Consider the following 16,196-nt stretch of genomic DNA (forward strand, 5'->3'; position numbering starts at 1 on the left):
TTTGGCTCAGGTCATGATCTCATGGGTCACGAGTTCGAGCCCCGCGTCGGGCTCTATGCTGACAGCTCAGAGCCTGGAGCCTGCTTCCGATTCTGTGTCTCCCTCTCTCTTGGACCCTCCCCCCATTCATGCACTGTCTCTCTCTGTCTCAAAAATAAATAAATGTTAAAAAAAATTTTAAACAGCAGGAAACCCAAGTCCTGAAAGTCAGGGACTTGCGTTGGGCTTGATAGCCTGTTACAGGAGCTTCAACTGCCCATTTTGGTAGAACACTACCTCCTGAAAACAGTCTACATAGTCTTGGCAGCTCCTGGGCTTGAACAACTGTTGTCCTTCTGCATTCCTCTGAGGCTCCAGGCTACACTCGTTGGAGAAGAGGCTCTTACTCCACCCCAAGTAAGGTTCCCAATTCTGCCTCTCTACTTTCGGTGTCTGTGCCTTTTGCTCTACACTGTTTGTGTCTATCTGTGATTCTGGTCTCAATAGTTTCTCTCTTTATTCTTCCATAGCCATCTCTTTGTGCATCTCTGGTGTCTCTTCAGCCTGTCTCACAGTGTATCCTGAAAGGTAGGAGAAATGGTAAGAGAATTGTCTCCAACTCCATGATTTTTGCTCTTGACTTTAGAATCCTTGGAAAAGGGAATGCTGGAAAACCCACCCATTCTTCTTTTCCTATTCTTACCCACTCCTCATGTTAGCTGCTTCCTGGAACTTCCTGGAACTTTCCCCAACTGCCTCCCCAACGGCCAACTGCTGCCTCCTTTCCTGGCACTCCAGGAGCCTCTCCCAAAACTCCCATACTCTCAACACTGGCAGACCCTGATCACCTTAAGGGCCCAATCTGTGGGGCATCCTGGAGGGAACTTGCTCCCCACCTTGTCCAGCCCAGAAACCTGCCAAGATTTCTCACCTCCCTGCAGCCACTGCCCAATAGCTCCTACACTGCTCTGGGTAAGTGAAAGGGGCTCTTCACTCCGCTCGATGCGAGGAAGGGACTTTCCATAAGGACCAGACAGACAGACAGAGACAGAGAGAATGAGAAGTTCTCAGGGATGAGAACTGTGGCCTAGAGAATTTAAGAGAACTAGTGTTTAGGTCATATTTCTGATTTCTTTACCCTTGTATGGTTTGAGGCCATTACTCAGGGCATTTCTGCATGGTTGTGTTTGAGCATCAAACATTTCTCTAACTTTCCCAGAAAGGACTCCTTGGCACATTTCTCACTACTAGAGTCCTGGACTGGGATTAGCGTTGCCAATTTCCGTTCAGCTAGGTCTTACTTCTAACAGACTTAGAAGTTTCTTTCCTTTGCGAGGTCCTGATTTCATCCTCCAAGGAAGAAGAATTCCTCTTTCTTCTCATGTGAAGACATGTGGGCAGAACTAGAAATGCAATCTGTGCACCAAAGGAGGGGAGGAGGGTAAATCCGCAGCTCCAGTGGGCTCTACATTCAATGCTCACCTCCACGAGGACAGACAGAATATTCATTCTTCTGAGGATGATATGGCAGCAAATGAACCTGGAAAATGCTACCATTTCATAGCGTATTTGGGCCTTTCCGTTCTGTGGATGAAGTGAGTCATTAATACATACATCATAAGGCTGAGGCAGTGAGCTTATTAGGTCAACAGTGGTTGCTGAGACCAACAAGCTGGGGTTCTCAGAGAGGAGACTTCATGTTCCTGGAGTGAAGTGGCCCAAGCCCCCAACTTCTGGTTGGAGGTCCAGCAGAAACCTTGGATAAAATGAGTGTTTGGGTCAGGGGCCAGAGCTGGGCTTATCTCATAGACACTCTCCTAGTCTCCTCACTCTTGGGAAACATAACTACTAGAAAATTCAACTCTGGAGCTCTCTCTGCCACTGCCCCCTTGCCCCACCCCTGTCAATACCACCAGTTCCTGCATTTTCTGTTTGAGAAGTTAAAGATTTATAGTTCAAAACGTGACTAGAAGGAGAGCAAGCATTTCTTAAAATAACAACAAAAGTTACATTCTGATACTTTTACATTCCAAGACAGTTTCCACATTGGTCATCTGAAATGAAAGTTACGTAAAAAGCAACATTTTCTTGTGGAGAACTAAAAGACTTTAGGAGACTTTGTGGTCCTTTTCTACTCTTTACATATGAAAGACAACAAAAGGCTAGAATATTCTGTTTGCAACATATTGTTTTTGAATGTGCGTGCTTGCTTATTTTTTAAGTGTCTACTCTATTGAAAGTACTGTGGGGGGTACAGAAACAATTAGGGTGCTCACAGGATGAAATATCTGAACAGGAAACTAAAACAGAAAGAAGATATCACTGAATGCTATTAAGGGAGAAACAAACACTGCCCCTGAAACTGAAGTGAGACACATATTAAATTTGTGGAGGCCTATGTCCACCCCTCTTTCCCTTATTTTCTTCCTTATTTATTTAAAAAAAATTGAATGTTTATTTATTTTTGATAGAACACGAGGGGGGGAGGAGAAGAGAAAGAGTAAGACACAGAATCTGAAACAGGCTCCAGGCTCTGAGCTGTCAGCACAGAGCCCGACACGGGGCTCGAACACACAGACCATGAGATCATGACCTGAGCTGAAGTCAGTCGCCTAGCCGCCCAGCCAGCTGACTGAGCCACCCAGGCTCCCCTTCTCCCTTATTTAAATGGTAATAGAGCACCTGCTGTTTCTCAGGCACTGTGCTAGGTGCCAGACACAGCACTTCACAGGACACATATGGTTCTTCCTCCGTAAAGGTAACAGTCTAGTGGTAGATAAGCACAAGTAAATGACAAATAAAAATGGCTGGATACATACTATCATGGTGGAAGACTGTATGTGGGTAGGAGAGGATATCTAAGAAGGTTCACTGAAGGAAGGTTCACTGATGTTTAAATAACACCTGAAGGATAAGCAAAAGCCATCTGGGTCATGTGGTGGAAGAGAATGGCTCTCCTTACAGAGAGAACAGCTTGTACAAAGGCCTTAGAGTCAGAGAGAGTATAGCCAATTGGGAATGTGGAAAGTAGTCTACACAGGCTGATCAAGTGGTCTATACAGTGAGGAGAATGGATTAAGTCAGTTTTCTAAAGTGGGCTCTATAAATCACTGGTTCCTTGGTGTATTGTGTGTGTGTGCACTAAAATATATATAACATTTACCATTTTAACTCTTTTTAATTACATTCACAATGTTGAGACTTTATCACCCTATGTATTTCCAAAACATTCATTACCCCAACAAAAAGTCTGTAACTATTAAACAGTAACTCCTTACTGTGAGAAAATAAGTTTCTGTTGCTTAAGCCACCCAGTCTGTGATATGTGGCTATGGCAGCACTGACAAACTAATACATTCATCTTGTTCCAGATCTTTGGGAAAAATTTTTGAGTCTTTCACCATTGAGTATGATGTTAGCTATGGATAGTCCATATATGGCCTTTAGCATATTGAGGCTGTTGAGTTTTTATCAAGTTTTTATGAGTTTGTTGAGTGTTTATCAAGAAAGTTGTTGAATTTTGTCAAATGCTTTTTCTGCATCAAGTGAGATAATCATGTGGATTTTTTCCTTCATTCTGTCAATGTGGTGTATTATATTGGTTGATGTTCATGTGTTGAACCCTTCTTCCATTCCAGGAACAACTCTTACTTGGTCATGTTGTATAATCCTGTTAATATGCTTCTGAATGCAGTTTGCTAGGGTTTTTACATTAATAGGCATAATGAATATTGGTCTTTAGTTTTCCTTTCTTGTAATGTCTTTGTCTGGTTTTGGTATTGGAGTAATGTTAGCCTGACAAAATTACTTAAGACATATTCCCTCCACTTTAATTTTTTGAGTTTGTAGTGACATGTTTTTATTCCCTTTTTATTTCTTTTTGGTATATTCTATGGGTATATTTTGTGGGTATCATGACTATCATATATAACAACTTAAAATTATAACAATCTAATTTAAATTGGTACCAGCTTACCTCCAATCGCAAAGGATAGCTACACTCCCCTAATTTATGTCACTGATGTTACAGATTACATTTTTATATATCTGTACACTAACAAAGATTTATAATTACTTTTGTGCATTTGTCTTTTAAATCCTATATTTTAAAAAAGTGGAGTTACAATGCAAAATTTATTGGCTTTTATGTTTGCCCATATATTTACCTCTACCTGAGATCTTTATATCTTTATCTAACATCAAGTTACTATCTACTGTCCTTTCATTTCAACCCAAAGGACTCTTATTAGCATTTTTTTTTTTTTGCAGGGAATCTCTAGTGGCAATGAATTCCCTCAGTTTTTGTTTAACTGGGAATGTCTTAATATCTCCCTCATTTTTTAAGGGCAGTTTTGCTGTATATAGAATTTTTGGTTGACAGGTTTCTTCTCTAAATATTTTAAATACAGTTAACCCTTAAATAACATGGGTTTGACCTTCATGGATCCACTTATTTGTGGATTTTTTTTCTCTTCCTTGTGGTTTTCTTAATAACATTTTCTTTTCTCTAGCTTACTTTATTGTAAGATTACAGTGTGTAATACGTATAACATCGAAACTGTGTGTTAACCAACTGTTTATGTTATCGGTAAGGACTCTAGTTGATGGTAGGCTATTAGTACTTAAGTTTTTTTTGGGGGGGGGTGTTCAAAAGTTATATGCAGATATTTGACTGCATGGGGGTCAGTGCACCTAACCCCTCTGTTGCTTGAAGGTCAACTGTATATCATCCCAATGCCTTCAGCCTCCAGGGTTTCTTCTGAGAAATCAGTTGTCAGTCTTGCAGAGGATACCTTGTACATGACATGTCCCTTTTATCTTGCTGGTTTCAAGATTCATTTTTTGGTGTTTAACAGTTTGATTATGTATCTTGGTATGAGTGTGTTTTAGTTTATTCTACTTGGTGTTTCTTGAGCTCTTTGCATTTGCAGATTCATGTGTTTAATCAAATTTGGGAAGTTTTTGGCCATTATTTCTTCAAATAATCCATCTGCTCCCTTCTCTCTTTTCTCCTTCTGGAACTCTCATAATGCATACACCGGTCTACTTGATGGTATCCCATGGGTCTTTTAAGCTCTGTTCATTTTTTTTCATTGTTTTTTCTTTTTGCTCCTGATCCCAGACTCAATAATTTCAGATTCTTATCTTTAAATTTATGGATTATTTTTTTCTCCCTGCTCAAATAAGCTATTGAACCCCTATAGTAATTTTATCACTCAGTTATTTTATTTTTTTATCTCTATAATTTGTTTTGTTGGTTTTTATAATTTCTGTACTTTGTTGATATTCTGATTTTGTTCATATACTGTTTCACTGTCTTCCTTATTTCCTTTAGTTATTGATTCATGTTTTTCTTTAGCTCTTTGAGTATATTTAAGACAGTTATTTTGAAGTCTTTAATAAGTTTGATGTGTGAGCTTTCTCAGGGACAGTTTATGTCAACTTATTTTATTCCTTTGAATGGGCTATGTTTTATTGTTCTTTGTGATTTTTTTGTCGTTGTTGAAAGTTGGGTATTTGAAAGAAGTAGCCACTTTCCCCAGTCTTTTCAGACTGGCTATGTGCCAGAGAAGACCTTCACTGATTAGATGGGCATGGTCTGGGCCCAGGGGTGAGCCCAAGATGAGAACTTAAGACCTTCTCTTTTTTTTTTTTTTTTTCTGAGCATGTGTCTTGCCTGGACATGAATGTGGCTTTCTCAATTCCCCCATATACACAGCTTCTTTTAAAAGTTGTAATTTCCCCCCAGGAATCTCACCCTAGCTTCTTTTGGGGACTTATATTGTCCTTTAGATGTCTTCATCAATAATGTCTTGCCCCAAGTATCTGAAGATCTGTAGTATCCCTGCAGTTTTCATAAACAATTTCCACTCCTTACTCTCCCTGAGATCTCAGACAAAACAAAGACCAGTACTTCAGGCAATCCCTAGACAGGTTAGAACACTGCAGTAAGGTTTTCTTTGCTCCCTCTGATTTGAGAGAGGAAATTGGTAACTGGGCTTCAGTGTCCTCTAAACCAAGACTGGATTATTCTGGGGACAGTGTAGGGGCAAAGACAAGTGAAAATGCCATGTAATTTCTTACCATATTGAAGGCAACGCTTCCTTGACTGAGAATTCACTTGGTTGCTCTCGATCTTTGACTGTTTTCCAGAGCTCACAGCTCAGCCAGCTTTGGGAGTTTAATTTGTTTTGTTAGTTAGCTGGTTTGGTTTTGGGTTGTGTGTGCATGTGTGTGTGTGTGTTTTGAAGTTTCCATAGAGGAATGAGAGCTTGGAGCTTCCCAGTACATCATCTTGCTGATGTGACCTGGCTGTTTTTTCTTTAAACAGCTTTATTAAGATATATTTCACATACCACACAGTTCACCAAATTGTACAGTATAATTTAAATATGTATAGTTTAATGTTTTTTAAAGTGTATAATTCAATAGTTTTTAGTATATTTACAGAAATGTGCTATCACCACTACAATGTTAGAACATTTTCATTACCTCCAAAATAAACCCTATACCTTTCAGCTATCACCCCCATCTCCCCTATTCACTCACCTGCCCACCCGCAGCTCTAGGCAACCACTAATCAATTTTCTGTCCATGTATATATACCTGTTCTGGACATTTCATATAAAAGGAATCATACAATATGTGTTCTTTTGTGACAGGCTTCTTTCACTTAGCACAATATTTCCCCACATTCCCCTGCCCCAGGGTCTGTAGAAGGCACAAGGTACTGAGAAGATAAGCGGGAGTGGTGAGCAGCAAGGGTACACAATGGAGCAGGCAGACTGGTTCAAAACTGGAGTTACATCCAACAGCCACAACATGAAGAGGATGGAAAAAAAGATGGTGGTGAGTGAATAGTAGAAGCAAAGATTCACAGGAAACTAAGCACCAGAGAGAAGCAAGTCAGAATAAGTAAAGAAAAAGGACAGTGGTCAAGGGATTGGAGTTCAGAATAAGAAGAAAGACTGAGTGTCGTGGGAATAGCAAAGTGAGAGAAAAAGAAGAGGTTGTTATCAGAATAGCTTCTTGAATTTAAGATTTTAGGGATGGAATGTTTTTTAGTGATGACAGTGTCCAAGAAGTTGCCATCAGAAAAGAGGCTGGAGAGGAGGGCAGAGAAGGTGTTGGAAGAAGATATGGATGTCACCCAGTGTTGACATCAAGACTTGGAACAGGGGGAAAGTTTCCATGCCAAGTAACAATGTCTTCAGTGAGCAAGGAGTGATAAGAAGGCAGATAATACCAATTAGGATTGATTCAGATGGAGTAAGCCTCAAGAAGTGTAGATTTTGACAAGAGGACTGAAGAGTCATGGTATAGACGCAGCAATGGGGAATGAAGTGCTAGTCAACCTTACCTCCCAGTCCCCAGGCATGTCGGGGGTGAGAAACTGAGCATTCCACACTTTGAAGAACTTCAAGAGAAGCAACTTTTCAAGGGTCAGGGAGATTCGGGTTATGGCAAGAGGTGGAGGTGAAGGGATATCAATGGGGAAAGCAAAGTCGTTTCAGCAAATGATGTTGGGCCAATTGGATAGCTACATGCAAAAGAGTGGAATTGGACCTCTGTCTAACACAACATATAAAAATTAAGTCACAATGGATTGATGATGTAAATGTAAGAGCTAAGATTGGAAAACTTTTGGAAGAAAACGTAGGGGAAAATCTTCATGACATTGGATTTGTGATAATTTCTTGGATATGACACCAAAAGCACAGACAACAAAAGAAAAGATAGATAAACCATACTTCACTGAAATTAAAAACTTTTCTGCATCAAAGTACACAATCAAGAAAATAAAAAGACGACCCATAGAAGAGGAGAAAATGTTTACAAATCAAATATCTGATGAAGGCCTATGATTTTTGGCACCAATCCCAATGTGTGAGTTTTTTCTCTACATCAAGAAATTCTCTAACACTAGCTGGATGTCCTACAATTCAACTCAATTCTGACACTATTTACCTGGAGATACCATTAGATCCCACAGGATAAGGGCTTGGTCCTACAAGACTGTTCCCTTACCCTCAGGTGCCAATTTTAACTCCAGACTATTACCTGAGCTTCTGGCCTACCAGCTGTAGATTAGAGGTTCCGACAACCTCCTCCTTGGGTTCAATTAATTTGTTAGAGTGGCTCACGGAACTCAGAGAAACATTTGACTTACTAGATTACTAGTTTATTACAAAAGGATGTAACTCAGAAACAGCCAGATAGAAGAGATGCATAGGTCAAGGTATGTAAGAAGGGGCACAGAGTTATTCTCTCTGAGTTGTATCCTTTCCCCAAATCTCCAAGTGTTCACTAACCTGGAAGCTCTCCTCACCTCTATCCTTTTGAGTTTTTAATGGAGGTCTCATTACATAGGTATGATTGACTAAATCACTGGACATTGATGATTGATTCCACTTCCAGCGCCCCTCCCCTCCCTGAAGGTGGATAAGGAGAATTAAAAGTCCCAAACCTCCAATCATATGGTTGATTTCACTGGCAACCAGCCCCCATCTTTTTAGGTGCTTTCCAAAAGTTACCTCATTACCATATAATTAGGTATGGTTGAAAAGGGGTTATTATGAATGTCAAGACATCTTTATCACTCTTATCACTTAGGAAATTCCAAGGGTTTTAGAAGGTCTGTGCAAAAAAATGAGATGAATATCAAATATATATTTTTTATAAATCACAGTGTCTAATATCCAAAATATACAAAGAACTTGTCTAACTCAACAATAAAAAGATAACCTATTTGAAAAGTGGCAAAGGATTTGAATGGATATTTCTCTAAAGAAGATACATAAATAGGCAAAAACTCATGAAAAGATGTTCTACATCATTAGTCATCAGGAAAATGCAAATCAAAACCACATGTAATACCATTTCATGCCCACTCAGATCACTATAATCAAAAAGAAACAATAAGGAGTGCTAGTGAGGATGTGAAGAAATTGGAACCTTCCTTGCTAGTAGAAAGATAAAATATAATGGCCACTTTGGGAGACAGACTGGTAGTTCCTCAAAATGTTATATATGGAATTGTCATATGAGCCAACAATTCTACTCCTGGGCATAACTCAAGAAAATTGAAAGCATATTTTCACACACAAAAACATGTATACAAATGTTTATAATAGCATCGTTCATAATAGCCCCAAATAACCCAATGTCCATCAACTGATGAGTGGGTAAATAAAATGTGGTATATCCATACAATGGAATATTAATTCAGCTATAAAAGATAACGAAGTACTGACAACATGGATGAACCTTGAAAACATGCTGGGTGAAAGAAGCTGGTCACAAGAGAACACATACACAGTTGATCCTTGAACGGCATCGGTTTGAACTGCATGGGTCTACCTATATGTGATTTGTTTACAGTACAGGCCTACAAATGTATTTTCTCTTTCTTATGATTTTCTTAATAATGTTTTCTTTTCTATAGCTTACTGTACTGTAAGAATACATGTAACACAAGATATATGTTAATCAACTATTTATGCTATCAGCAAGGCTTCCAGACAACAGTAGGCTCTCGGTAGTCAAATTTGGGGGGAGTCAAAAGTTATACACAGATTTTCAACTGCACAGGGGATTAGCATCCCTAACTCCCATGCTGTTCAAGGGTCAACTGTAGTATGATTCCATTGAAGAGTAGATTAGTGACTCGGGGGACTGGGAGAGGAAGGAATGGGGACTACCTGCTAATAAGTTCTGCTTTGGGGCTTCTTTTGGGGGTGATGAAAATGTTCTGGAATTAGGTAGTGATGATGGTTGTGCTACTTTGTGATGGTTGCACAACCTTTAGTGATTTTTATACTAAAACCACTGAATTGTACATGTTAAAAGGGTGGATTTAATGGTGTGTGAATCGCAATTTCTTAATGAAAACGAAAGAAAAAGAGCGAGGGGGAATTCAGTTACTGTAGTTCAGAGATTCCAGAGGGCACATGTGGAAAGGTTTTGGAGGGAGGGAAAGCATGAGCGGCTGTCTGGATAAAGAAGGAAGGTAACATCTGGGCAGTGATAGGGGTGAGGGGCTGTTAGGCACAGGAGGCTTGGAAGGATAGAAGGGGGTGGGGATCAAGACTTCTAGGAGCACTGGCCCAGCAGATTCCTGGGTTTGGAGGGATCAAGGCATCTCAGGAAGTCAACAGCCTCTGCCTACCTGATAGTGTTGGGATGTAGTACCAGCCCTGGTGACTAAAGGAAGAGTAAGGGACTCCCAGGGTGGCGACCTCAGGATCTAGAGATGGGAGTTTCCAGAAATAAGGCAGTTGAGAAAAACAGGCTGGCAACGGGAAAGAGACACAGCACCTTCCTGGGCTTGAATGTGGTTCCTAGATCTTGGACTCCACATTTGAAGTGAAGTTCTGTGAATCCCCAAGAGAAAGATCAGATTCGAAAATACCAAGAACCACTGCACTCTGTCAGATCTCTTTGCAAAAACAAGCCAGAGAAGGTTAGATAAATAATCAAACGGGATCCAGGGCCAGGCGCCAACTTGAGTGGTTATTTCCTGCTGATGTTTATTGAGTTGGGAGCTATTAAGTGAAAATAGGACTATCAGAAACAGAGGTGGTGGGTTTGTCAGGCATTCAAACAGTAATTTATTAGACATCTAGACTCGCCAGGCACTGTGCTGGGAATGCTGGATGCAAACTCAGTACAGCCTCCACGAAGCTTGTAGATTGAGGGGCGGGGGAACCACAAGCAAATCTTTAAGCAAGTAATTACAAAAGAATTCATTGCAAGCATATAAGCACAAGGAAAGGAATAAGGAGCTATGATTCTGTATAACAGGAATTTAACAGAAGCTAGGTGTCAGGGCATTTCTCTGAAGAAATGGCATTTTGACTATCCACCAAAAGGGGGTGGGAAGTGAGGGCAGTGCAGAGGATGGCCCTGGGGCAGGAAGGAGCTGGAGGGATGAGCTGGAGTTAAACCTCAAGCAGCAGAGAGTAGAGAGTCACAGCTAGAGAAGCAGGAGGAGCCAGATCATGCAGGCACAGGAGATTCTGGGCTTTGTTCCAAGAACACAGGGAATAGAGGGGGGCAACAGAAGGGAAAGAAGGGCGACAGCCAAGCTCCAAGAGGGGTCAGTAGAGGAGAGTGGTTAATGGTTAAGAAGCAAGTAGTCTGGAGGCAGATGGCATGGGTTCAAATCCCAGGTCTTCCACTTATGACTCATGTGACCAAGGTCCAAGTTAGTTAACCTTTCTGTACCTCAGTCTCCTGCTCTGTAAAATGGGATAAGAATAGCACCTACTCCAAAGGATCATATCATAAGGATTCAATGATAAAAGCTTGCCACATACTGAGTAAGGAAGCATTGCTGACCTGAGCAGACTCAGCAGGAGCAACCCTACCCTGGGGACTCTTCCCCACCTCCAGACAGCGTTTTTTTGTTTTTTGTTTTTTGGGTTTTTTTTGGTACTAAGAGCTATTGGTATTGAGGAAAGTTTTGGCTTCTCTAGTGGCTGCCACTTTGAAGATCAGAGTCTCTTGGCCTTTGAAGACCATTCTGGCAGCATTGTCCTTGTGGCTCTGGCTATCCTGTGAGCTCCATGAGAACAGGGGCCATGCTGTCCCTACACCATAGAGCAGACACAGGGCCTGGCACATGGGAGGTGCTCAGTACCTGATAGCGAAATGGATTGGGAATGCATACATGATCGAGCATTCCGTAGGTGAGGGTCATCCCCTCACTGAGGGCCTTAACATAATTTGTTCAATTCCATTCTCACCGCCATCCTGTGAGGAGGCTACTAGGAGGCTCCTGTGAGGAGGCTACACCTCCAGTAGGGAAGATCTGGGGAATGAGTCCTCTGTGGGGGAGCTGTAGTCATACATCAGGGACTCTAATTATTGAGAAGTGTGTTTAATTTATAGCCCCAAAGAAGGGCTTTTTGCTAGAAGTTGGGATCCTGGAGGCAGGAATTCAATTGGAAAGCCAGCTATGCTGAAATAGTTTCTGTAAAGCTTAAGCTGTGTAAACTTTATAGCTATGATCTCATCTTCCTTAGCAAGGCACGGGAGCGACGGGTCATTATACTTGTTTATGAAAGGGAGAAATGGTGCATCTTAGAGAGGCATAGTCCCCACCCCCCCTACCCAAGCAGCCTGGCGGGGCTCAGAGCAGAACACGGGAGTCCTCAGTTCCCAGCTGCTAGAACATTCCCCAGCACACCCCCACACCCCATCTCAGAGAAGACAGAGCACAGATCAACTGGAAAGGCCGTGGGAGAACTGCCTGTGATCTTCCCCTGCCCTCTCTGGTTCCAATCAGAGTCCCACACACAACTTCCTACAGGCTGCTCCCCCCTTCCGCCCAGCCGGCACCTCACCGGCACCGTGCAAGCTGCTCCCTTCCCCAGCAGCCCTGCCGGTTTCTTCTCCAGAGACTATTATTTTGGGAGACTGCTGAGTTCAGCACTGCTGCAAGGTGCAGTCGGAGGAGCCCTTCTGTCCTCAGCTGGCCCTTTGGAGCTGGCCTCGGGGCCAGGGCGGCCCTAAGTGCGGCAGCCCTTCCTGCACAGGGTCACTGCACCCAACCACTGACCGTCCGTCAGCCCCAAGGCTGTCAAGGCAGGTGGCGCGGGAACTGTGGGCAGAAGAAGCAGAGCTGTCTCCGGCGCACAGCCCAGCCCAACCCCTGCTCCTGGAAAAACAACCAAGGTCTTGCTCTTGCAGGCTCCCCGGAACCCGCCCCCAGCTTAAAGCCTGGGGTCATCAGCTTCCCAGAGTTTGCCTTAAAGCCAAAGAAGCAGGCTGGCCCATGGCCCACTGATCACACACGGGGCGAGTGGTGGGGGACAAGATGAGGATCTGGGTGGGGTGAGAGGCTTATATAAGCCCTTCTGCTTCGCAGCTTGCTCTCTGCCCTGGCAGCCGGGATTAGAGGACAGCAAAGCCTTGCTCTGACAGAGGAGGGGCCTCAGCCAGGACTGCAAATTGAGCCCGGGTTGGAGTAGGCCCAGGTCCTCCCAAGGTATTTGTGTCCGGGTGGCAGATTAGCTGCAGGAGCCCAGGCAGCTGCCTGCCCTTCTCCTTCTGCTTACCAGAGGTCTCTGTTCCTCCAAGTGAGTCCCCTGGGGTGGGGGCCACAGGGTGAGAAGGGCGCCCCCTGCAGAGAGCCCCGCAGCTCTAAAAGTCCCTTGTGTTCCAGGTATCCATGGGCTGGACAATGAAGCTGGCCACGGCGGCACTGTTTCTGGGTCTCACAATGGTGGTCCCCAGACACGAGGAGGACGGCGACATGTGTATGTACGAGGCCCTGTCTGACACCGATGCTGTCCTCTGCAAGTAAGGCTGGTGGGGGCCGGGAAGCAACCAGGCAGGGCACAATGGGGGCTGAGATCTCCAGGAGGGGTGTTTGCAGAACCAGGGAGCATTTTCTCCTAAGTGGCCTTCGTGGGCAGGTAGAAAATCACTGAGCCCTGGAGACCACCTCAATGGAGGCCAGCATTAAGGGAAGAACTGGAGACAGGCTCCTACCTTCCAGATGGTGGTCTCCCGGAGCCAGAGGGTATATACAGATACAGTCAGCTCCCCTTTATACTCCAGGGGGGGCCTCCAAACCTGAGGGGCTGGCCTCACCCTCCCTGCTGGCACCCAAGAGAGACCATCCCTCCCCACAGCCTGGAATGCTCCCTTCCCCCAACAAAGAGGCATTTTATTTTTTTTTTTAATTTTTTTTTCAACGTTTATTTATTTTTGGGACAGAGAGAGACAGAGCATGAACGGGGGAGGGGCACAGAGAGAGGAAGACACAGAATCCGAAACAGGCTCCAGGCTCTGAGCCATCAGCCCAGAGCCTGACGCGGGGCTCGAACTCATGGACCGCGAGATCGTGACCTGGCTGAAGTCAGACGCTTAACCGACTGCGCCACCCAGGTGCCCCAAAAGAGGCATTTTAAAGAACAGTGGCAGTCCACAGAGGGTGTGGGATTGGACTCTCCCTGTGTGAGAAGTGGCTGTTTGCTTTTCAGTAAGAAGGCCCTGGGAGTGTGGGGCAGGTGGGCCTTTAAGGAGCGTGGCCACTGGGTGTTGTCTAGAGAGGAGGCTGGGCCTCAGAGGCGGGCTTTTTCCCTTCTGAGGACCCAAGCTCCTCCTGCCTGTGTCAGAGTTCAGCTCTCTCCTCACTGACTGCCCATTAGAAAAGCCAGTCTTAATTGTCCTGGGCTCGTGGCTCATCCTGAGGGCTGCCCAGGCCGCTTTGCTGCCAACCCCTCTGCCAGTTTGGTGACAAAGGAGCCTGGCATCCCACTGAAGCCATCGGAAGTGAGAGAGGATGGAAGAACTCTTACTTCCTGCTCTGCCTCCTTGGGTACACTTGAATTCTTACAAATGTTAACTTTTAGAAAGATAAATACATGTTTTCCCTGAAAAAGTTAGGTAGTTAAAACCCCTCCCTCTCCCAAAAGCTAACACACATTTTGCTCTGTGCTCTTATCAGTACATTTTTAAAACTCTGGCCAAACAGTTCTAAATGGAGTTTTGAGTGGGAGGAGCGAACACGGCTGCATCTCACATGTGGGCTCCAGTCCTCTAGGTACTCTGCTGAGCGGAGCCTTCCTGGGGGTGGGTAGCCGTTTAACTCTGGTAGGGCAGAAGATCAAGTCCCCATGAGCCCGGGAGGTCAGCTGGGCGGGGCCACAATAAGGCCCCATTTTGGAGTGCCTCCGTGCTTCCCATGTTCACTGCGGCACACTTAGAAAATGACCATGTGCGTGGTCACTGGGGGCGGCCCATCTGGGCCCCGGCTGCCCTAGGCTCTGCCCTGCAGACATCCACACGCTGGTGCCCTGGGGGCCTGTGCACTATGGTACGCCTGAGGGCTCTGGGGCATCCATTGTATGCCAGGAGTTCCGCTGGTGCCTAGACTCCTTGGCTCATTTCGCGGTTATCACGAACCCACCAGGTACGTATCACCATCCTCATATTGCAGACGAGGAATCCCCAAGATTAAAGAACCGGTCCACAGAGCTCACACACCTCGCCAGTGGCAGAGCCTGGATTCAGCCCCCCTTGTTTGGCTCTACACTCAATGCCCTTTCCCCACCTGCCTTTGGAGCTTCTCAAACTTGAGTGAAGGGGAGCTGTCTCAGGGCACTTGGGCTGCTATAACAAAGTGCTAGGGCAAGGTGCCTTATGAACAGCAGAAATTTACTTCTTCTCCTCCTGGAGGTTGCGAAGTCCCAGATCAAGGTGGCAGCAGTTTCCATGTCTGGTGAGAACCTGCTTCCTGATTCACAGATGGCTGTCTTCCCACTGTCCCCTCACACAGTGGAAGGCCCCTCCCGGATGCCCCACCTCATAATGTCATCACACCAGGGGGCTGGGGTTCGGCATATGAATTCTGGGGGAGGAGCAACTGCAACTCACTCCATTACAGGAGGTACTCTCAGGACTCCCTGGAGTCCACCAGGAGACCCCCAGCTTGAGAAACACAAACTTGCCACACTAAGGTTGTGTGCTAGGAAATGACTGGTTATAAACCGTCACTGCAGGGGCGCCTGGGTGGCGCAGTCGGTTAAGCGTCCGACTTCAGCCAGGTCATGATCTCTCCGTCCGGGAGTTCGAGCCCTGCGTCAGGCTCTGGGCTGATGGCTCGGAGCCTGGAGCCTGTTTCCGATTCTGTGTCTCCCTCTCTCTCTGCCCTTCCCCCATTCATGCTCTGTCTCTCTCTGTCCCAAAAATAAATAAACGTTGAAAAAAAAAAATTTAAACCGTCACTGCAAAAGGGGAGGTTTGTCTTTATTACCTCTGAAGGCCTTTGTTGGTAAAAGATCATCACTAACTGAGAACACATCATGGATACCTCAGACCCCTGAGGAGAGATCAGGATGTCCTGTGCCAGGGCCCCCTCACCTGACCTCTTCAAGAGATCTCCCCACCCCCCAAGAAGCCACTCCTCTCATTATTAGGTAGAGTCTAATAGAGAGAGAGAAAAAAAAAAAAAAAAAATATATATATATATATATATATATATATATATTATATATATATTTAGAGAGAGAGAGAGAGGGGGGCGCCTGGGTGTTTCAGTCGGTTAAATGTCCTACTTCAGCTCAGGTCATGATGTCACAGTTCATGGGTTCAAGCCCCGCATTGGGCTCTGTGCCGACAGCTCAGAGCCTGGAGCCTGCTTTGGATTCTGGGTTTCCCTCTCTCTCTGTTCCTCACCCGTTCGTGCTCTCTCTCTCTCTCAAAAA

General features: G+C 44.6%; 1 protein-coding gene across 5 annotated transcripts in view; it reads left to right on the forward strand.

The window, feature by feature from the left end:
* Positions 1-732: 732 nt before the first annotated feature.
* Positions 733-16,196, forward strand: part of PEBP4 (phosphatidylethanolamine binding protein 4) — a 225,220-nt gene continuing 209,756 nt past the window's right edge. The window contains exons 1-3 of one of the 5 annotated variants that reach the window (XM_047856100.1): positions 733-951; positions 12,851-13,045; positions 13,148-13,284. In XM_047856100.1, coding sequence (XP_047712056.1) covers positions 13,154-13,284 — 131 coding nt within the window. In that variant the 5' untranslated portion in view covers positions 733-951; positions 12,851-13,045; positions 13,148-13,153. Of the gene's footprint in view, positions 952-12,638; positions 12,658-12,850; positions 13,062-13,147; positions 13,285-16,196 lie in introns of those variants that run through there. The other 4 variants (XM_047856098.1, XM_047856099.1, XM_047856101.1 and 1 more) reach the window with 4 other exon arrangements.

This window comes from Prionailurus viverrinus, chromosome B1 (genome assembly GCF_022837055.1).
Source record: "Prionailurus viverrinus isolate Anna chromosome B1, UM_Priviv_1.0, whole genome shotgun sequence".
Classification (NCBI taxonomy): Eukaryota; Metazoa; Chordata; class Mammalia; order Carnivora; family Felidae; genus Prionailurus; species Prionailurus viverrinus.